This window comes from Macrobrachium nipponense, chromosome 31, assembly GCF_015104395.2.
Source record: "Macrobrachium nipponense isolate FS-2020 chromosome 31, ASM1510439v2, whole genome shotgun sequence".
NCBI lineage: Eukaryota > Metazoa > Arthropoda > Malacostraca > Decapoda > Palaemonidae > Macrobrachium > Macrobrachium nipponense.
In genome coordinates, this window is record NC_061093.1 from 20,975,524 (window position 1) to 20,998,753 (window position 23,230).

Consider the following 23,230-nt stretch of genomic DNA (forward strand, 5'->3'; position numbering starts at 1 on the left):
AAGCTAAAAATTTATCGTTGATGGTCTCACTGTTGCAGCCTTGCTGAGCAGTGGACTGGTTGTGATGTTCATTTAGTATAGTATTTCCTGACATATTCTTATTGGGCACCAGGCAGATCACAGAATCTCCAACATTATCGTGATTTCTCATTGCAGGATTGTTACTTTCTCGTGGTGCCTGGCACATAATAAACTCATGGTGGCCCTCAGCCGCTTGCTTGAAAAATCAACTTTTAAATCAACTTAAAATTTTGAGACTTTCACCTGGCATCCTCTTATAAAGCATTTGCAACTACAGGCAGTTTGAACATGGCTTAAAACATCAAAATTCAAAGAAAACTTTTTTAAAACATCAAAATTCAAAGAAAACTATTTTGTAATTCATATTCCAATTTTGAACATTTTGTTTTTGACTGTTGAGGTTATTAGGTATATTGTTATATTTATAGAGGTTGTTGCAAAGACTACTTCGACCAGCATGTAAAACGTGTTGGCACTGATGAGACTGACAATCTTATCACAGTATGCTTTGTTCTAGGCCAGTGGTTTCCAACCTTTTTCATACCGCGACCCCTTTTTAACAACTCAACATAACCGATGACCCCATTTAAAAATTTTTTCAATAATATACTTATAGGGTTACAATATTTTCTTGATCCAAAAACAGTACAAAAGGAATCTATATTCTTCTAAATATTTTTATTTCTCCTTCCAGACCTGTAGCATTTTTCCTTTGAGGGTCACCAGTTTACTGAAATTTTTTTTTTCTTTTTTACTATTCATTTCTGCTTCCAGGCATTTTTGCTCTGAGACGTGCAGTCTATCTCCAAACACGAGTTTTTGCTGTTAATTTTGTTTGCCTTATACACACATTCCCACTGAACATTGGAATATTGTTGGGTGACTGACTGCTTGTCCTGAACATTCTGCGATGCCCAGAACACTGCCTCAAATCCAGGACATGTCCTGGCCAAACTGGGACGCATGGTAACTCTAATCATATGTAATTTCCTAGTTCAAAAACGGCACTGCACCTGTAATAAATTTGCTACTTGCATTAGAAAGATATTATACATACTATTATTAAATAGGTTAAATTTTTTGTGACAAGCAGCAGAACGTCACCCAGTACGAACAATGTGTGCTCACCATAACCTGTCATCTAGGGATGGAAACTTACTGGAGCAGCTGTCAGTGTGGCTTGCCACAGCAGTCAAGTTGAAAAACCTAAAACATACCCTCACTCAAGAACAATGTGGTAACCCCCAGAAAAAAAGGCTGGCGGACACCTCTGGGGTTGCACACCCCAGGATGAAAACCTCTGACCTAGGTAATGTGAAAAAAAATTAATTCATGCCACAAGGATTACAAATCATTCCAAAGCATGAAAGAAATCATATTCATACGCCCATAGGGAAAGTAATGTTAGCTATGAATTTGCAAACTTATCGACATGTATGACATTGGAAATTAAAAAAAGTTTAATACTACTTGGCAACTGTTACATGAGTCTTGAGATTTTGGACGATACAAAAATAATCATGTAGCATCACTTTGAGCATGGCTGTACATTACTCAGACAGTGCAAAAAAAGCAGCCTAGAATACATCTGCAAACAGTGAAGATACTGGGGAAGAATGGACCCCTTGTGGGATGGCATTCTGTGGTCTGGAGATAGCCATTTGGGCCTTTCTCTTGAGGATTTAGCAAGATGGTTATTGTACTGAATAAGACTATTAATTTATAATGGGTCTATGATAAATTCTGATTTAGGTTTTTTGACAGTATGAGGATCAGCATTAATTTCTGTAGCATTAAAGTCATGGTCAGTTGTATCTCAGTTGTTTCAAGATTTTAGCCACATTTTTTTTTCTCCAATTGTGGTACTGGGAATATTCTGATTTTCAAATATGTCCATTGCTATAGCAAAATAGTCATAAATGGTAATAGACATCTTCAGCTGTGACATAAATGCTCCGTTCAGTTTTTGGTTTGGGTTCATGAGTAATTCTATCAGGAAGGTAGTATTTAAACAAAGAGTATCTATAACTTTTAGTGACTGAATAGCATTATAACAGTTTTTTAATTATATTTTTATTTTTCAGAAATTTTCCGGTCAAAGAAGAGGTGGTCTCATAGTTGTAGCATCACTGATTGACAAAACTCCCAACCTTGGTGGTCTTTGTCGAACCTGTGAAGTTTTCAGTGTGAAGGAGTATGTTGTATCCTCTCTTGCTATACAGGAAGATCACAATTTTAATTCACTCTCACTCACAGCTCAGCAGGGGTGGGTACCAATGAAGGAGGTGATTATACCTTTACGATGTGTAGTATATAATGTATTTCAGACATAAAAGTAGTATATGTATTATATTATATGATTATTTATGAAACACCTTTGAGTTAAAAAGATTTAGCCCCAGATACTATTATTATTAATAGGGCTTAGTTTTTCCAGACCTCTGAGTCTCAAGTAGAGATACACAGTCTATAGAGTTAAAAATGTGAATTTAATCCAGATCTATCCTAGTTTTAACATGCTGTACTTACAGTTAACATTGCTTTTATGGAAGTAGATGCCATATTTTCTGTACTTACAGTTAACATTGCTTTTATGGAAGTAGATGCCATATTTGCTGGCATATGATTTTTTTTAAATGAAGCTTGACGAAAATCACTTCTAACTCACATGGTAAAGGTCAATGTAGGTTCAGTGTTGGTGGCAGCGTCAGCGTTAGTGATGGTAACTGATAAAGTGAACATGTTAACCTCGTTTACAAAACTGGTTCCCTAATCTATATTACCAGCAGGTGGAATGCATACCAGTATTTTGTAGCATGAAATATTATTTTAGTTCTGTGTCATGTGTCTATCTGTAGCTTAGTATCTTTATCAATTACAGGTGAAACCAGAGGATTTACCAGGGTATCTACGAGGACTGCAAAGGGAAGGCTACACCCTGGTAGCAGCTGAGCAAACTGCAAATAGTAAATTGTTATCAGAATATGAATTTTCCAGAAAGAACTGTAGTAATACTTGGGTAGTTGTCTTTTTTCATGATGAACAGTGTAGAAAACTCAGTTTTAGGAACTTAAGTTCTCTATCTCTCTCTTTTTTTTTTTTTTTTTTTTTTTTTTTTTTTTTTTTTTTTTTTTTTTTTTTTTTTTTTTTTTTTTTGTTTTTTTTTTTTTATATATATCTCAGATTTATACTTCCAGTCTTAAAAGATCATGAACTCATCAGATCACTGTGAATATGAAGACACTCTGAAATCATTTAATTTCACATTTAATTAATTTTGAATGCATTTCTATATTCTAGAATATAATAAATATAGAAGTGTGATATATATGGAATATTTAAATTGGACTATATCTGATATTTTCAATACTAATTTCATAATACTTACATCAGATCAATAGTATGCTTATTGCAAGTCATTAATTTTGTTTAACTTTCCCAGTGGTGAGTTATTTAATTTTTGTAGTTTTTTCAAGTAAACATCATTCTGAGTAATTAACAGGTGAATAATAATCTTTTAAAATCTTATATCATTTAAACCAGATTTCTAAATAGAATTATTTTCATATGTAGTGTTCTAAAAGTTTTTTCCATTGAAATATGTATTAAGTATGAAGCAAAGTACAAAGTTATTTCCTATTGAATTTTCTGCTTGACACCTGGCAAGGACAAAATTATGGATTTTTAAAGTAGTAATTTGTATTTTTCCTAACATACAAACCTGAGGTTTTTACATAGGGGATTTACTTTCAGCGCAAGGAAGGTATTGGTAGATGGCTATCAACAGAATGGGAGGAATCCCCTCCATCCAGTTGGTAAACATTCACTATGTTTTTGCCCAGGAAGCAGAATAAGGGGTGGCTAGAGGTGGGATATTATGTAAAGGACCTCAGGTTTGTATGTTAGGAAAAAATACAAATTACTTAAAAAATTTGTCATTTGCTCCTAGTACACATGTACAAACTCTCGGACTGGTAGTTTACCTCTGGTCATGTAAGATCAAAGGAAGGAGACCCATGCCTCTGATCTGTTGAACATGTTTGATGTTCAACTGCCAGACTTCTGGACCTTCGAATATACAGAAGGTAATGTCATTGATTCGAAGATAGGCTTGGATGAACTCATATTGTCAAGGACAATAAAGCTGAAAGATAACAAACGAGTCTGTTCACTGTCAGGCCCTCTTTCCCCTCGCTAGAGAGAATGTAGTAGTTGCATCTATTAATCCAAAAAGAGTTTAGATTAGACTGGCTATTACTAGAACACATGCATACATGTCCATCCAGCACATGACAGTTTGCTAACAATCCCATAGAAGGGTATAAAAGAGAAGGTAGGAGGCCAGTCCCACACACACCCCTTCTTCTGCAGCCATACACCTTTTGCGAGATGCTACTGATTATATATCAGGTTAGTCAGTGTTAATTTTATTTCTATTTTCTGTATTGGTGAATTGTGGGTGATGTTCAATGTATGGGAAATTATGCGTTTGGTTTTAGAAATGTCTTGCTGTATTTATGTTGTAACATCATAGAAGACAAGATGGCGGCGGCGGTGTGTTTTGGAAAAGTAAACGATAACAGAGCAGCAAGAGGGCTTTGGTGTCTGGTGGGATAGGAGAGAGCTCTCTGTCTTATAGGAGTTTGTGGGTTATAAGTCTTGTTGTGGTGTTCAAAGTCTTAAGCTGGATTATACCGAGACAAAGAAACGTGAACAGGTGGGTAAATTGCAAGATTGTTGCATATAGGAAAGGTTTGGGCAGGAAAATATTCAAAGCTACCGGTCCTCAAGGATGATCTACATGACTGTTGGGCAGTTTTGCCACAGAACCTAAGAAAAAAAAGTCTGAGGATGAACATCCTGAAGGTAAAAAAAGAGGCGGATGTGGTCTGTTGTGACCGTATTCCCGTCTGTAGTACCTGTCCGTCGGGTTCTTCCTGAATGCTGGGTGCAGACCAATGCCCCAACCTTATGAAATCTCGCCCCGAATGTATGTCCACTGTGTCACCTGTGGGGTATGTCCATTAAATCATACATCAAGCCAAAAGAAATAGAGCTCCTGGACACCACCACTTGGCAGTCAGAACCAAAAACAGGTTGTCGTTACTTAGTTTGCAGGTGAAGTCCTAATTGGTAATGCAAAAGGCCTTTGGGTACTTGCTAGCCTTTAGGGTCCTTAGAAATGGATTGCTAATACATTGGTTGATCTCACATGAATCGGGCAGAACAATGGAGTAGCCTTTAGGGTCCTCAGAAGTAGAATGCTTAACACATTGATCTCCCGACAAATCAGATCTTCAAAGTTGGCACACTAGTTGATTTTCTGTTTTGGATGCATTTTGATGAATGTTAATTCATTAGTTATTATTTTAATGATAAACCAAACTGAACTTCATGGCATTTTGTAAAATGCATGGAAGGCACCATACTACTATTTAAAATTTTCTCCTTGATTACTCATAACTAAAAGTTTACAGCTACCTTTATTCGAATTGATTACACAACTAAACTTACAGCTACCTTCATTCCAAATGCTACCTATCTGGTAGAATATCTTTTACTTACTTCCATTTCATACATTTTATTATTGCTTTTTTACCGACATCCTTTTCTGTAAAACTGTATGACTAACGACTGATAATTTCATTTTCAGAAATGAGAGAGAAGGCATTCCCTGTGATCTGCTTCAGTTGCTTGATGTCTGCGTTGAGATCCCACAGTCGGGTATTATCCGTTCACTTAATGTTCATGTTTCAGGTGCACTTTTTGTGTGGGAGTATACACGACAGCACCTACATAAACTTGTGAAACAGTGAGTGCTTTATGTATGTCAATAAGTGAGTAGTTTTGTACATGAATTTAACATTAAGGCCCCGTCCACACGGTCGAACTTTGCCTTATAGACTTTGTTTGATGTGACGTCAGAAGTGGAGAAACTGCGGATAAGATTCTGACTTTTCCAGCTTCTGACATCACATCGAACAAAGTCTGTTAGGCAAAGTTCGACCGTGTGGACTATACTATCAAAGTGTCTTTCTAAAATTTAGATTTCCATTACCATAAAATTGTTTGCAATCCAGAATGTAAAACGGGGAACAGACAAATGAGTATTAGAATAAACTGACAAGGAAATAGAAATTAATATTAGCTAAAAATAACAGAGAAAAGAAACTCTTGACAAAATAACTTTATTTGTAAAATCTTGAACAACTTGTTTGCAAAACAATAACTTTGAAGTCTTGAACAATTAACAATATCATCGAAGTCTTGAACAATTAACAATATCACAAATTCAACCAAACAATCCAAATAGGAGTAAAGTACACTGTATATGCCATATTTTTAAACAAGTGATGTAATGTAACAATGATATAGTATACTGTACAACAATAGTAAGAATTGCACCAAAAATAAGGGTTTGAACAAAATGCACTTAAAACTACTAGTTAAGACTTTACAAGTTTTTAATTAAACTGTAATTGCTGCATGAAAAAATAAGTCACAAATAAATCTGCTGTATTATACCTTAATCAAAAGTTTTTTCTTTGAAATTTTATTGTAAAAAAATTCATTTTAGCATTTTTTTCAATTGATGATATAATGAATACTGATGAAAGACATATACAGTTACATATATATAAAACAATCCATTTAACAGAAAATGTTTTCACGAAGAAATTTGAAACAAAACTAGTAATTTGTAGGCTACTATATATTTAAGTGGCCCATAGTGTAATTTTTAGGCTACTGTATATAAATAGCCCATGTATTAAAGTAAAATTTATGTGGTTATTACAAATGTAATTTCACCCCACTTTTGTGACTGATTTTCTGTAAATCAATTTTTAATGAGTAAGTGTTCATAAACAATAATGTGCTAAACTGAACTGAGCTTTTACATGACAGTGGTACACACAACTTCAAGCCTTGCTGATTCATGAAAATATCAGCAATGTCTACTCTCAACAGTTTCGTTGACTTGTCCCTCAACAGAAGAAAGAGTTGAGCCATTAATAAAATTACATACAATATTGATTTCAATATTGTAAATTATTTTTGTTTTTAAATATATAAAGTGGGCTTTTATTTTGTAGACCATTATTAAATAGTGCTGAGTGTAAAGAAAATTCTGAACACATGACAGTAATTAATATACAGTGAACCCCTGTACTCGTGGATTTCTCTGTAACATTATAACCCCCCTTCCCCCCCCCCATTATTCACGGAAATTTCGCCTATTTGCAGTATTTTTCAGAGAAATATCTTCAAATCCCTGTTTTTTTTATCAATTTCATCATAAAATACACTTTTTGTGATAAACTACTAAAAAATTAAGTATAAACCTTTTTAGCGAGTTAAAAAAAAAAAACCTAAGTAAAAAATATAGGCAGTTTTAGGAGTTTTTTATAGGTTTCAACTATTTGCAGGTTCTAGCTATTCACAGGGGTCTGGTACCCATTCCCCACGAAATACGGGGGGAACACTGTATATATAAACATAATAAAGGTGATAAATATATTTTCCAATCATTTTTTCAATAATGATGAATAACTATTCTGGTGTCACCTACAATTTATGAAAAATAATTAAATCCAAAAACACCTGTACAAGAAAGATGTGTAAATGTTCATACTATTTTTGTTTTTGTTACACTGCATAAGCAACTTCCTTACTAATGACTGAAAATTAATAAGAACAGCAACTCTCTTTCAAATAAGAACAGCAACTCTCTTTCATTTCACATCACAAGGCCATATTCTAAGATAAAACTGATAATTACTCTATATTTGTAGAACATAACCATGAAAAGTGCTTTACATCATTCAAAATATAGATACATTGTCTTAAACCTTGAGTTTAGGAAACTACTATGGAGAAGCTTTGAAAATGCATATATCAAAGCTGAACTGTTACAAGATAACTACAAGCTGTACTTTGAAAACAATTGCAAACTCAGATATACACTAGATACAAAGAAGTATTTTCTATGCGACAGGAGATTGTTACACTACAGAAAAAACAAATCCCTCAAGTACCTATCTTAAAACATTTCAAAAGAGCAGTTCTAACTAGCACAAATATTTTAAAGTACACATTGCATACCTACTTAAAATTATAAACTAGAGGTACTACAGTTATATCTACTTAAAGCAAAAACTATGAAGATCACTAATTAAAGCATATTCAAGGAGTATCCCTGTTTAAAGCATAAACTAAGAACATACTTTAGGCCTTCAGTTTTTCAAGTTCGAAAAGTACTTCACTGAATACCAAGGTTCTGAGGTTCTCTACTGACTTCATAGCCCAAACACTATACTACATTCAATGTCCACTGAAGTGTAATGAACAAATTATGAACATAACCCTATTAAATCTATCATAAAATTCTCTATAACATTACTTGCAATGCCAAGACTTACTGGAACTCAATTCCATGTTCACCCAAGGAGTCTGAGTATTCCACTATGATCTATAGTAAGAAGCAATACAGCCTCAATGCTTTTCTCTGCTGAAGCTCTAAATGCAAAATCCTTTGGAAGGCATTTCTAAGGAATTTACGAAGTTTACTACTACATATTGTAAACTAGTTTGTGTCCCAAAATGTATAATACAACTTGTGCTTTTAAGTACACCAAAAATACAAATACTGCATTAAGCATTAAAAATTCAAGAAAATAAGCTTTAAAATGTTCCTCATAATAATGACAATTCATATTTTGCCGTTAACTTAAAATATAACACCAACACCTAAAAAACATGTGGATAAAAAAATTCTGAAAGGCTAAGCATTACAAAAGGGTAGGAAGAAAATTGCATATGTTTCTTTGAAACTTCTGAGCTGAATGGGATGTTTATTCATTAGAAATAATTATCCCTGAGATTGTACAGTTAATAATGTGCATCTAGCATATTTAATTAAATTTGTTTATATTCCTGCAATACAAACAAGCAGATAATTGCCAAACAGTATGTTTTTAAAAAATGTTTTTTAAAAGAGGCCATTGTGCTGGCAAATTAATTCCTATACTTTAAGGCACCTCTTTGTATGAAAGTTGACTTCTTGAGTGTTACCTTTGAGCACCAAAAATTTTCAGCCGTTAAGATGCTAGAAAGAGTTACCATAAAAGTAAAAATGCATAAGAATTAATTATATGCTTCACCAGAGCAAATTCAAGTTGCCATGAAGCATGGGAATGCAGTTGAAGAAAGCGAATATAGTAGTATCAAAATATATATAGTACATCAAGCTTTCCATTTACTATAGTTGACACAGTTATTGTTTCAGACTATCAGAAATCACTTTTTCTGGACTACACTGAATATATGAAAACTTGTGAATGAAAATTCTTACATTACTTTTTTTTTTAACAGTAACTCATACAGTAAAAACAGTTAATATAACATGTCAATTAGTTGCATGATCATATTTGTTAAATGTTATATACTGGTTATCTGCAGTATCACTCCATTAAGATAGAGTAAGCTTATCCAAAGGCTGTTAACTGGAAAAGTCATAAAAAAAAGGTTGTGCAATGCATTAAGTAATGTCAAGCTAATTATCTCTAATATGTCTCTCTACAATCTCAAATAAATGACTTGCACATGCTATTTTGCAAAAATAGTGACATGCTAAACTAGATTATCCTTAATCTTAATGTAACAGGGGTGCGCGGACTGCCAAATTTTGAGGAATTATTGAATTTTAGTTATTAACAGTTTTCAACCAAATTCAATGAAAGTTTTTACAGAGTGTAATATAACTATGTCATCGAGAAAATAACTTTTCTGTACAACTTTATTTTTGCATATTTTTGAAAAAGTCATTTCATTATTTTTTTCAACTGCAAAAGAAATGAAATTAAGAGGTTGAATTTCTAAATTTCCCTAAGAGAGGTTGAATTTCTAAATTTCCCTGAGAGAATTTTCACATAAGTTGTAGAATCAGTGGTAAAGATTTGAAGCAAATAAACTTCAATCATGAGTTAAAAACAGTCGTTTACTTTATAATGGGGCCTTGTGGCATTGGCGCTCCCCTTGAACAGATTCTTGACGAAATTTAAAATTACATTAATTTATCTAACTGGGTAAGCTATGAGTATGATACTCAATGAAGAAAGTTTTCTCTGTAAGAAATATTTTGATTTCGGGTGAAACAGCCATGAAAAAATAATATACAGAAATCAAATATGTTCACTTATAAAATATAAGAAAAATTATACTTCACATAGTTGTGCAAATTATAAACTTAGGTACTCTTGATCTATAATTTTTTTTAGCTATAATACATCCAAAGATCTTGGTAAAGATTTAGTTTAAGTTACAGTTTGTTTTCCATCTTGAATTCAGAAAAATAGGAAACTATATATTTTGGGCTGCTGAAATGCTTACATTAAAAAGGTTCTCTAATGAGAAGATGTTGTAGAAAGTTGAAGCATGAAACTTATTATTCCTCTTCCCTTGAGCCAAGTCCATGTACTTCCTGACTGATTTGTCCATAACAAAATGAACACCAGAGTCAATTGGATGGACAATGAAAGGAATGCACCCTAAGCCTATGACAGTGGTTTATCCATTTACGAGTTGTGAGCGGTACTTTTGGGATAGCTCGTGCCATGGCAAGCAAAGATGCTGCACACACTCGATTGATGGTGAAACCTGGAAACGAATAACAGATGCAAATGCCTGCCATACCAGAGTATCTACAGCTGCATGTGTGATAGCACGTTGTGTTGCACCTGGTTGCTGAAACATTAATGTAGTTAATTATGTAAAGGTTTATTGATGGGACATCCAATGCTAATAACTATGGTTACTTAAGATTGACTCGCACCTACACAAATATTTGGTAAATTTCACAAAATAAGCTGCAAAATTATTCCATGATAAAGTAGTCTCAAATTAAAATCTTATAAAAGATATTCTATTCTTTAATTACTGATTTATTATGTTTTACATTTTCATAAAAAAATTAAGTGAACATATATTATACATATTCGTTGAGGGAAATCCATAACAATTTGTAAAATATTAATTTTTATTTTACATCAATACAACACTTTATTTACACCTTACCATGCTAACCAGTTACTATGACTGGAACTATCTGTTAAAGATTTGCTAATACATATAGACGGCAGAGATTTCATAACTGTCATTATTTTATTAAAGTGCTTCATATTTAATTATAATTTTTTTAAAACTAACCATTTTATAAATTGGTGACATTAACTGTATACATTACCACCAACAAAGCTTGACCAGAAGAGAACCCATCCATACCAAATTGTATGACACGTCGTAAGACTGAGGAAGAACGTGTCATTGGACACTTCTGCATTGGCAGTCTGCGGTGGATAAAGGCATCGACACTCAATGAAGGGTGTCAATCTTCCATAGGTACAGCAACATACCAATAGGACAAAGTAATGACTAATCTCTATCACCAATACAGAGTCCACAGCACAGGAGATCACGAAGGACTCGGACTCATCAACAGATGCCGACTGATTGCGCTGCCATGCATCCGAGACAGTCACAACGTGACACCCGCCTTCTGAAGGGTTATGCTGAGAACAACCATACAAGTCGTCTATTGTGTTTGCTAACGATGGGTTGAGCGACGAGAATGATTCTTTGCGAGGTATGTGCACATCAGACGAGAGTCTAGTGCCTTCTGGAGACTGAGGTCCCTGTGATGGCAATACAGAAGTTTATCATCAGTAGTTGAATCTAAACCAAGGAGAAACTATACTATATTACTAGTGAATGACTACGGTGAATGTGGACCTATGTCTTCACAGTTGAATCGAGAGAAGTAAACTCTCATGATTCTGATTATAGAAAAAGTCCTGTTGATGACACCAACCAGTGAAGACAGCTTTAATCCTGTTGTTTTACAGAGGACTGAAAAAGTTAATCCACTACAGGCAGTCCCCGGTTATCAGTGGGGGTTCCATTCCCGGGGATGTGCCGATAAGCGAAAATTGCAATTAACTGAAACTAAGTGATTTATGGCACCATAATGGCATACCATAAGCAACCTTATGGCGCACCATAAGCACCCTTAAGTTGCGGCCATAAGCACCCTTATTGCGCGCCATAAGAACCCTTGTGGTGCCATTAACCCTCTTACGCCGACTGGACGTATTTTACGTTCGACATTTTTTGTCTCCCGTGTGCCGACTGGACGTATTTTACGTCGACTTACAAAAAGTTTTTTTTTGTTTTTTAAATTCGCGGAAAAAAATAATATAGGCCTACCAGCCTAAAACTTTTGAATCACGCGCCTTGGGGGATGCTGGGAGTTCACAGATCAAGGTGTTGTTTTGTTTACAATCGTTAACGCAGGCGCGCAAGCGCGAATTTCTTTCTTGCCGCACTAAAAAGATATCTGTGACACATCTCGGAAATTATTTCGTCACTTTTGACATAATTTTTGTACCATTGTAAATTAGCCATAACATGAAGTATTATATATGAAATGTGCGCATTTTCATGTAGAATACAACAATAAAATACTCATGATTGTAGCTTTTTATCAGTTTTGAGATATTTTCATATAAATAACGATAATTGCCAAAATTTCAACCTTCGGTCAACTTTGACTCTACCGAAATGGTCGAAAAACGCAATTGTAAGCTAAAACTCTTATATTTTAGTAATATTCAATCATTTACCTTAATTTTGCAACTAATTGGAAGTCTCTAGCACAATATTTCAATTTATGGTGAATTTATGAAAAAACTTTTTCCTTACGTCCGCGCGGTAACTCTTCCGAAAAAAATCATACATGCGATTATGGTAATGTTTGCACCATTTTAAAATTAGCCGTTATATAAAGAAGTTTTATATATGGAAATGTGCGCAATTTCATGCACAATACAACTAAAACACCCATGGTTGTAGCTTTTATCAGTTTTGAGATATTTTCATATAAATAACGATAATTGCCAAAATTTCAACCTTTGGTCAACTTTGAGCTCTACCGAAATGGTCGAAAACGCAATTGTAAGCTAAAATGCTTATATTCTAGTAATATTCACGCATTTAAATTCATTTAGCAACAAATTGGAAGTCTCTAGCACAATATTTCGATTTATGGTGAATTTAAGAAAAATGATATTGTTATTATACAATAAAGTTTTATACATACTTACCTGGCAGATATACTTAGCTATTTGACTCCGTCGTCCGGACCGAACAGAAATTCGAATTTCGCGCACACGCTACCGCTAGGTCAGGTGATCTACTTACCTGCCGCTGGGTGGCAGGACTAGGAACCATCCCATGGTTCTATCATATTTTTTCTATACCGCCTGTCTCCTGAGGGGAGGTAGGGTGGGTATAATTTTGTATATATCTGCCAGGTAAGTATGTATAAAACTTTATTGTATAATAACAATATCATTTTTATACATTTAACTTACCTGTCAGATATATACTTAGCTGATTCACACCATTGGAGGTGGGAAAGAGACAGCTAAATATAGAATCAAACAGGAATCACAACTATCGTTGTAGGTAATAAATAAATAAAACCTTGGTTCCTACCTGTTTAGACTGAAGACTTCATGAATAGAATCCAGGAGTCTAGACAGTCTCAAGAGCCTCAGCGAGATATTGATCTATGGCTAAGAGTTCTTGTGGTTCTGCAAAGGGGTCTTACCTGCTTACTTGGTAGATCCTGGAAGGACTACGTCAATGGGTGCTTATCCACTTACTTGTACAAGACCTTATACAAGGAGCACAACATCGATCCCGATCACCTCAACCTATCCATGTTAGTTCTAAGATTGCAAGAAGTTATCCCCTAACCTCTTGCAAACGACCACAAACTCGAAACACAAACATTCGTACAGTAAAGTACAAAAATAAAAATAAAATTAAAAAAAAAAATGTTTGTACAATCTAGTCAGTAAGACATCTCTGATTCCCCCCACTGATCCAAGCTCGGACGTCCATGCGCCAGCAAGCATACTAATCAGCAGAAAAAAACCAACAACTCGTCTCACAAGGTAGATCTATGTACTATCAAAATTTTGAACAAATACAAATTTTTCTAAGGATCGTTATGTGCTCCCAGCCCCAGCACTGTATCGGCTGGATACAAAAGGACCCAGAGAGAAACACTTTTTCATATGTTACTTTAACGTCCTTGAGATAGTGCGATGCGAACACTGAATTACACCTCCAGTAAGTCGCATCCACAATGTCTTTTAAAGACATGTTCTTCTGAAATCTAATGAAGTGGCTACCACTCTAACCTCATGAGCCTTCACTCGGAGAGTCCTGAAAGAGTCTTCAGTGCAGTCATTATGAGCATCCGTAATAATGCTCCTCACAAAGAATGCTAATGCATTTTTTGACATGGGTCTACTAGGATCCCGAACTGCGCACCACAGGCTTTGTTTACATCCGTTTAGTTCATTCTTCTTCCTTTAAATACGAACTTCAAAGCTCTAACCGGACATAAAGATCTTTCTAATTCCTCTCCTACTAGATTTGAAAGTCCTTTAACTTCAAAACTCTTTGGCCAGGGGTTTAGAGGGGTTCTCGTTCTTGGCCAGAAACAGAGTCTGGAAAGAACAAATTGCCGCATCACTCTTAAATCCTACTCGAGAATCTAGAGCGTGTATTTCACTAATTCTCTTCGCAGTCGCTAACGGACAACAAGAAAATACATTTTCTCGTTAGATCTCTAAACGACGCATTGAGAGGAGGTTCAAATCTACTAGATGAAAGAAATCTCAAAACTACATCTAGGTTCCAGTTCGGAGTGCGAGGAGAAAAGGTTTTTCTTGAGGTTTCAAAAGATCTAATAAGATCGTGGAGGTCTTTATCTTCTGCAATTCTCAAACCTCTGTTTCGAAATACGGCCGAAAGCATACTTCGATAACCTTTAATGGTAGAACTGAAATATTCTTTTGATTTCCCTAAGGAAAATCAAGAAATCAGCTATGTTGGTCACAGAGGTATCGGAAGAGGACAGTTTATTCTTCTTACACCATCTTCTAAATACATCCCATTTTGATTGGTAGACCCGAATAGTTGAAGATCTCCGGGCTCTAGCAATTGCTTTTGAAGCTTTGCTTGAAAAGCCTCTCGCTCCGACAAGTCTTTCGATAGTCGAAAGGCAGTCAGAGCGAGAGCGGGGAGGTTTTGATGGTACCTCTCGAAATGGGGTTGTTTGAGAAGATCTCTCCTGTGTGGAAGAGATCTTGGGAAGTCCACTGTCCATTCCTGTACCTCTGTGAACCAATCTTGAGATGGCCAAAAGGGAGCGATGAGTGTAGTCTCGTCCCTCTTGATGCCGCAAAACTTTCTTAACACCACTCCTAACATTTTGAAGGGGGGAAAGGCGTAGGCATCTAGGCCTGACCAGTCCAGCAGCATGGCGTCCACCGCTATCGCTCTCGGGTCTTCCACTAAGGAGCAAAAGTTCTCTATCCTTCTGGATAGGTAGGTGGCGAATAGGTCTATATGTGGACTGCCCCACAGGGACCACAGAGCTTGACACACCTGAATGTGAAGGGTCCATTCTGTGGGGGAGAACTTGGTTTATCCTGCTTAGCCTGTCTGCTCTGATGTTCTTCTCTCCTTTCACGAATCTTGTGAGAAAGAGTCCACTTTCTTTTCTTTGCCCAATACAACAGCTCTTTTGTTATATGGAACAGAGAAATAGAGTGAGTTCCCCCTTGTTTCTTGATATAGGCCAACGCTGTGGTGTTGTCCGAGTTGACCTTGTACCACTTGACCTAACACCTCTGTCTCGAAGGCTTTTAGAGCTAGAAGAACGGCATAAAGTTCTTTCGGAGTTTATATGCCAGTCTAGCTGATCGTTCCTCCATTGGCCTGATATTTCTTTTGTCCCTAGATCGCTCCCCATCCCTTCTCTGAAGCGTCTGAGAACAAGATTAGGTTTGGGTTCCGAACTTCTAGAGACAAGCCCTCGTTCTTTTCTAAGGGAAAAATCCACCACTTCAGATGATTCTTTACTTCCAGAGGAATACTGAAAGTGTCCGAAAGTTGCCCGTTCTTCCAACTCCAAATTCTTCTTAGGAAGAATTGAAGAGGGCGAAGGTGGAGTCTTCCTAGCGAAATGAACTGTTCTAGTGAGGAAAGGGTTCCCAGAAGACTTAACCACTCCCTCACCGAACTCCGTTCTTTCTCTAGGAAGCTCGAGACTTTCTGTAATCCCCGAGCAATCCTTTCCTGGGACGGAAAAGCCCGAAAACCACGAGAATCATCCCGAATCCCAAATAGACTAAGTTCTGACTGTGGGGATCATCTGCGATTTCTCGAGGTTCACGAGTAATCCTAACGTCTTTGCTAGGTTCAAAGTAGACTGTAGGTCCTCCAAACACCGTTTCTTTTCCGACTTCTTGGCCCGATTAGCCAATCGTCGAGATACATTGAGATGTTTATCCCTTCTAAATGAAGCCATTTGGCCAGTTCCGCATCAGATACGTGAATACCTGAGGGGCGGTCGATAGGCCGAAGCACAAGGCCCTGAATTGGAAGATTTGTCCTTGAACAACAAATCTTAGATATTTTCTTGACGATGGGTGAATCGGAACATGAAAGTAAGCATCCTGAAGGTCCAGGGATACCATCCAATCTCCCTGACGTAGGGAAGACAGAACTGAAGCTGAAGTCTCCATGGAGAACTTCTTTTTCTCCACGTACCTGTTCAGGACGTTACATCTAGGACGGGTCTCCATCCCCCCAAAGCCTTTGGAACCAAGAAAAAGGCGGTTGTTAAAACCCCGGGGAGAAAGGATCTTGCACTAGCTCTATTGCATTCTTGTCCCTCATCGACACCACCGTCTGAAGGAGAGTCTCGTTCAGTCCAGGGGTCCTTGTAACTCGTCGACAAATCCTTTGGAGATGTTGCCAAAGGAGGTCTGTCTACGAGGGAATGATGTACCCCTTCTGTAGGAAGACAGAGTCCAGGGATCTGCTTCTCTTACGGAGCAGGGCATCCAGAAAGTATTGAAGTCTGGCCCCTACCTGTGCTTGGAGGACATGGCTGCTATTTGCTCTTTTTAAAAGAGCGGAAGGAAGACCTCCCTCGCTTGTCGAAGGGTCTTCTCTCCGAAGTTGATCGAGTTGAAGGGGCTCCACGAAGGGCACCACTGGAGTCCGAGCCACCTTCTTCTGAGTCTTAACTGCAGGTCTACTTTTCTTTGTAGATTGTACAAGAAGGTCCTGCGTAGCCTTTTCCGACAAGGATCTCGCAACATCCTTCACTAAAGATGAAAGGAAACAGATGTTCTGACAGAGGTGCGAATAATAGAGCGGACCTCTGAGAAGGAGAAACTCCTTTCGTCAGAAAGGAACGTAAAGAGATCTTTTCTTTATTCATTCCAGATCCAAAAAGAGCCGCCAACCTCACCAGAACCATCTTGCACAAGCCTTATCCATGCAAGATAGGACACTGTGCAAAGTTTCTGGATCTAGAAAAATCTGGCTCACTCGTCTTCTTAGCCAACACCCCAAGAGACCAATCCAAGAAGTTGAACACCTCTAAGACGTGAAAAATTCCCTTAAGGTGCTGATCTAATTCCGACATACTCCAGGACGCCTTTGCTGAATTGAGAGACTGTCTTCTCACAGACTCTACAAGACTCGAGAAATCTGAATCTGCCGACGAAGGGAGCATCAATCCCATCGCCTCTTCTGTCTTATACCAAATGCCTCTTTTCCCCGTCAGTTTTGAGGGAGGAGGAGCAATAAAAACCGTTCTCAAAGTTTCCTTTTTAGATAAAAGCCACGAATCTAAAGACTGGAGGGCTTTCTTCATTGAGATCGCCGGTTTCATCTTTAAGAAAGCCGAGGATTTCGGGGTTTTTTGTGGCTCGAAAAACAGAGATCTCGGTTTCGAAGGAGGAGCTGCAGACTAAGAGAATCCGCCAAACTCCTCTAGAAGTAACGAGGCTAAAACTTTATAATTGGAAGTCCCTCGTTAGTTGAAACTTCTTCCTCAGAAATCTCTTTCAAGTTCCAGGTTAGAAGGAGATCGCTCTTTCCTGACCGATTCTCTATCAGGATAAGCCGCTCCCGTGGGAGGCGTCCTGCTTCTGGCTGGCGTCAACCGCTTTGGAGCGTCCTCGCGCTTGCCTGACGATCTCTCCTGAGAGGCGTCCCTGCTTCTTGTTGACGTCTCGCGCTCGAAGCGGTCCTGGCGCTTGCCTCGCGCCTCGCTCCTGGGAGGAGTCATGCTTCTGGCTGGCGGTTCAACCGCTTGGAGCGTCTGACGCTGCCTGGCGACTCTTCCTGAGAGGCGTCCTGCTTTTTGTTGACGTCTCCGCGCCTCGTAGCGTCCTGGCGCTTGCCTGGCGCCTCGCTCCTGGGAGGCGTCTGCTTCTGGTTGGCGTGACGCGCCTATCTTGACACTCGCGCCTGGCTGACGTTTCACGTCTAGCAAACTCGACGCTCTTGTCTGGCGTCTTTGTGCCTGCGTTTGACAGGAGAACGGATCCTGCTCGGCCTATGCAGGGCTGATGAATCCGATTCCAAAATCAGAGGAAGACAAAATACTATGGCGAGTCTGAACCCTCGATAGCCTAGACTTCTTAATAGGCAGGAAATCGTCTTTCCTTCTGGGAGGGTCTTTATACAGAACTCCCACAAGAGAAGTGATGGAATCCTGCAATAGTGCGAAGGATTCTTTTAGTCTCTTCATTATTGTCTACCCTCGGTTGTTTAATTACTGAATGGTCCTCCTCTTGAAAACCGCTCAGGACTAGAAGTAATCCTGGTTCATCCAAACGTCTTTTAAGGGGGCGAGAAAGATCCGCCGTCTCCAACCTCTTTTAGGTGAGGAATTCTCCGAGGAGGATAAACACTCAACGCGAACGCTTTTTCTGTAGCGTTCTCTGGCATTCTGTGGCGATACAGAAAATGCCGAAGGGACGTTCCTGACTGTTGGGTGGGGATCCTCCACCAAACCTCCTTACGGCTTTCGACATTCCTTCTCCTCTGGGCTTGGGAGCTTGAAAGAGGTCTAGGCCTGGGAGCGTTGTGAAGACAATCAGACGCCCCCTCCACTGCACTGGGACACTTATATCACTATCCACAGCACTATAATCACACTGCTTACCTTCATAGGCCGCCATTTTGGTTTCCATTTTCCCGAAGGGCGGCTTTAAGATTCGCAATCTCAGATGCCGAAATCTGTGTGTTCTAATAAAGGAGCAGGTACATTAGATGGGCAGTAAAAGGAGAAGAGGGTATAATATTACTGATAACCCCGCTAGAACTAGATAAAGGTTTGGAAGAAGACCTCCTCACCCTGTTTCTTTCTAACTTCTTCACGTATGAGGTTAGAGATTTCCATTCTTCCTCCGCACTCAAATCCTTGCATTCATTACAAGTATTACCAAAAGAACATTCATACATCCTGCATTTCTTGCAAATAGTATGAGGATCAATCGATGCCTTCGGCATCCTAACTTTTACAACCCACATTCACACACATTCTCACCACATTTCCAGAATCAGACCATCATGTTGAACAATCCAAATCAAATTCCAAAACGGTCCACAATCGCGTATGCCAGTACAATCAATGCAAATACGTCACCGAGAAGTCCAAACGAAGATCAATTGCGATGCAAATACGAATCCGCCGGAGATACCCACAACGATGTTGCCAGTATGGCCGACAGAAAAATTATGATAGAACATGGGGATGGTTCCTAGTCCTGCCACCCAGCGGCAGGTAAGTAGATCACCTGACCTACAGGTAGCGTGTGCGCGAAATTCGAATTTCTGTCGGACGACGGAGTCAAATAGCTAAGTATATATCTGACAGGTAAGTTATGTATAAAAAAAAAAAATTTTTTTCTTTACGTCCGCGCGGTAAACTCTTCCGAAAAAATCATACGTGCGATTGTGGTAATGTTTGCACCATTTTTAAGTTACCCGTTACATAAAGTTTTATATAGTGAAAAATGTGCGCAGTTTCATGTACAATACAACAAAAAATAATTGAAGGTTGTTGCTTTTCTCATTTTTGAAATATTTGCATATAAATCACGATAAATAGAAAAAAAACCACGTTCGGTCAACTGTGACTACCGAAATGGTCGAAAAAAAAACGCAATTGTAAGGTAAAACTCTTACAGTCTAGTAATATTCAGTCATTTTATCTTCATCTTGAAACAATTCAAAGTCTTTAGGAAAATATTTAGATTTATGGTGAATTTTAAAAAAATAAAAAATCTTTCCTTCCCTCCGCGCGCGGATTCTCCGCCACAAATCTCCGAAATGCGTATGTCCCATTCTCGGAATATTTGCTCCGTTTCATATTAGGCATTTCATAGAGTTTTATATATGAAAATGTGCGCAATTTTATGTAAAATAACACAAAAAATATTTGGAATGGTTGTAGCTTTTCTTATTCCACCGAATAATTGCATATAAAAAATAAATATATAGTTCGACATTCGGTCAAACTTTTAACTCATCAGATATGGTCAAAAACTGCAATTGTAAGCTAATACTCTTACAGTAGTAATATTCAATCATTTGTCTTTCATTTTGAAAGAAATTGGAATTCTCTAGGACAATATTTAGATTTATGGTGAATTTTTTGAAAAAAAATATTTGTTTACGTCCGCGCGTTACGAATTTCATGCATTTTTTGTTTTGATAATATTTTCTGTGTGTTTGCTTTTATCGTTTTACATGTTGTATACCAAAATGATCGCAATTTAGTGTACATTACAACAAAAAAAAAGTAACTTGTTACCTTTAACCGTTTTTGCGCACAGCGCGATTTGAATACAATTATATATGAAATTTCGTTTTTGCGCTATCATATATCGCATTATTTTATATATGATAATGATAATTTTTTTCATTTCTGATGGTTGCATACTAAACTTCAGCCAATGACAAAAAAAGGAGCCAAAAATGAACTCTTAATCTTGAAAACTAAGCGCGCTGTGATTTTTTGAAAAAAATATTTTACTGCTTCCGCGCTCACTCTGAAACACCTCCGGCACACGGGAGACAATTTTTTTTTTACCGCTTTCTTCGGCGTAAGAGGGTTAACTGGAACTCCGCCCCATAAATTGCCAATTTTATGGCGACTGCCTATATTCATTGTTACTCGGCGAGAAAGTCAGAGCTTGCAATGAAGGCGGCGAGTCTTTCAGTAATGAAAACATAGGGATTGTATTGCCTGAAGAACTGCTTCTTATGGGTTGGATCAGGGAGGAAGTTTCTATTTACTTTGGAAGCATAGCTAGTCGGGTGGGGAACAGGTGAACTCTTCCGTTATTCATTTACAATTTGGGGTGAACAAAGAATAATTGAACACCTATGAATTAGGAAATGTATATTAAAAGACAAAACTCAAATTGTCTGAAGAAAATCATTCTGCGTTATTGCAGCGGCCGATGGGGCAGGTGCGATGGAAACAGACTTCTGTTATACCGTGGGGTAAACAGAAAGATGATAAAGAGTCTAATGAGATATAAATTGTCCTCACAACGGCAAATGTGGTGGAGGAGAGATGGGCATTATGTGAGAATTCCGAGCCAACCAGAGACCTAAGTTTGTGATTGCGGCCAGAGAGATTCGAATTGGTAGTTAATCCACGAAAGAGAAGAAAAAATACCAAACCAAAAAGAATCTTGGAGAGTGAGCAGTACCTATGGTAGAGCCGTATACCACTCTCTCGACTCATTATACTGAATTGCCTGGTAGTGCATTCCATGATGGACTCTGCGTTCAGCTAGAACCATTGAGTGCAAAAAAGATACACTCGAGCATCTGCACTTTACCGAAATGGGAAGGAAGAAAACCCTCCTGTTCAAGTGATAATTCAAATGCTGTGGTGTTTTTGGGAAACAATACCACTAGTTATCTCAAAATCAAAACTAGTACTCTTGGGAGGCCCGAAAGGCTGTCCTGAGTTTCAGGTTAATTAAGAGAAGGTACTATTCGTCTTGGTCACATACCAGAAAAATTAACTTACAGATATGTGCCTACTACTCGAACGATCCAACTGATTAACAGAAGCATGTTGCGAGAGAAATATACTAGTATATTTGTAGGTTTCCTGTAAATCACACTCCAGCCTATTCTTCTTCATTTGAGGGACAAGAATAAGGACTGGAAGCGGACCGCCTTCATTCTCTAATTAGGAAAACCGCGAAGGTGAAGTTGTCCCGAAGGGAGACTTCTACAGTGATAACGGGGAGGATACCAAAGACGACTAGTTCAAGCCAAACTGGTTGTTTTCCAAAACAGTAGCACTGGAGAGGCGTTGAAACCTCCTCGGTGCTATCCATCCTGAACAGATTGACGCATGTTCAGTAAGATCATAAGATTGAACCAAAAACATAGTCGCTCAGGTTCGAACTCTGAGGAGTAGACTCCATAGAATTTCTCTTATTTCCTTGTTCATTTGGTATAACCAGGAAGTAGAGGAAAAAATAGAGGAGGATTGACTGTTCTTGGCCCGATCTTTCTCTGAATCTTACGAACATTCATTTCCTACCACCGTTTCGTTTGTGCAAACGCGAAGAAAGTGACCGAAGTTAAATGCAGTAAAAAAACTGGCAAGAACTTGCCATGTCTTTGCTATGCATCTATCGAACCTCACGAAGAGGACTACACAGAAGACCTCCTCCTCACCTTCAGATGCCTGTCCAGAACACCTTCCCCCCCCAGACGTGACATTGATCTTGGCACCTGAAGAATAGCCATTCCTGGCTTTCACAGGTGGGACTGGTCGGTCCCTTCCCTCGTCCTGCGCCACTATCATGATGGAGAGAAGACTACCAATCACTGACTGTGGATGTACGACCCCCCTTGGGGGTTGTGCACTCGGAGAGACCCGTTACACGAGTACTACTATACCCGGCGTAGCCCCGGTTCCATGAGCAGCACCCTTGGCACCAGAGACAGGAATAATAACCTGGATTAGAATTCCTGGGGCTCCCGAGACACTATAGTTTGTAGACAGCATCCAGGTTCCCGCTCCGGAAGGAACAGGTTGAGCTGAAGAGACACCCATTTACTTCCTCCCCAGGGAAAGGATGCAGACCCTTAGAAGTCTCGAGGCGAGACTTTTTAAGGGGTGGAGAATACCTTCTCTTCTTAGGACGTGGAACCCTTTGAAGAGGGAGGTTAGGAGGGCGTCAGATGACGAAGATTAAAGTACAATTCAACAGAATATACACTCGAGGCTCCC

The 23,230-nt window shown here is 38.2% G+C and overlaps 2 protein-coding genes across 2 annotated transcripts in view; one reads left to right on the top strand and one right to left on the bottom strand.

Moving 5' to 3' along the window:
- The window catches only part of LOC135206784 (uncharacterized), a 132,386-nt gene that overhangs the window by 40,762 nt on the left and 68,394 nt on the right, over positions 1 to 23,230 (top strand). The window contains 1 exon segment of the mRNA XM_064238279.1: positions 18,070 to 18,390. Coding sequence (XP_064094349.1) covers positions 18,070 to 18,390 — 321 coding nt within the window.
- Positions 10,366 to 23,230, bottom strand: part of LOC135206678 (mitochondrial fission process protein 1-like) — a 125,622-nt gene continuing 112,757 nt past the window's right edge. Inside the window, 3 exon segments of the mRNA XM_064238068.1 lie at positions 10,366 to 10,587; positions 10,589 to 10,684; positions 10,687 to 10,764. Of these exon segments, the coding sequence (XP_064094138.1) occupies positions 10,381 to 10,587; positions 10,589 to 10,684; positions 10,687 to 10,764 (381 nt within the window). The 3' untranslated portion in view covers positions 10,366 to 10,380.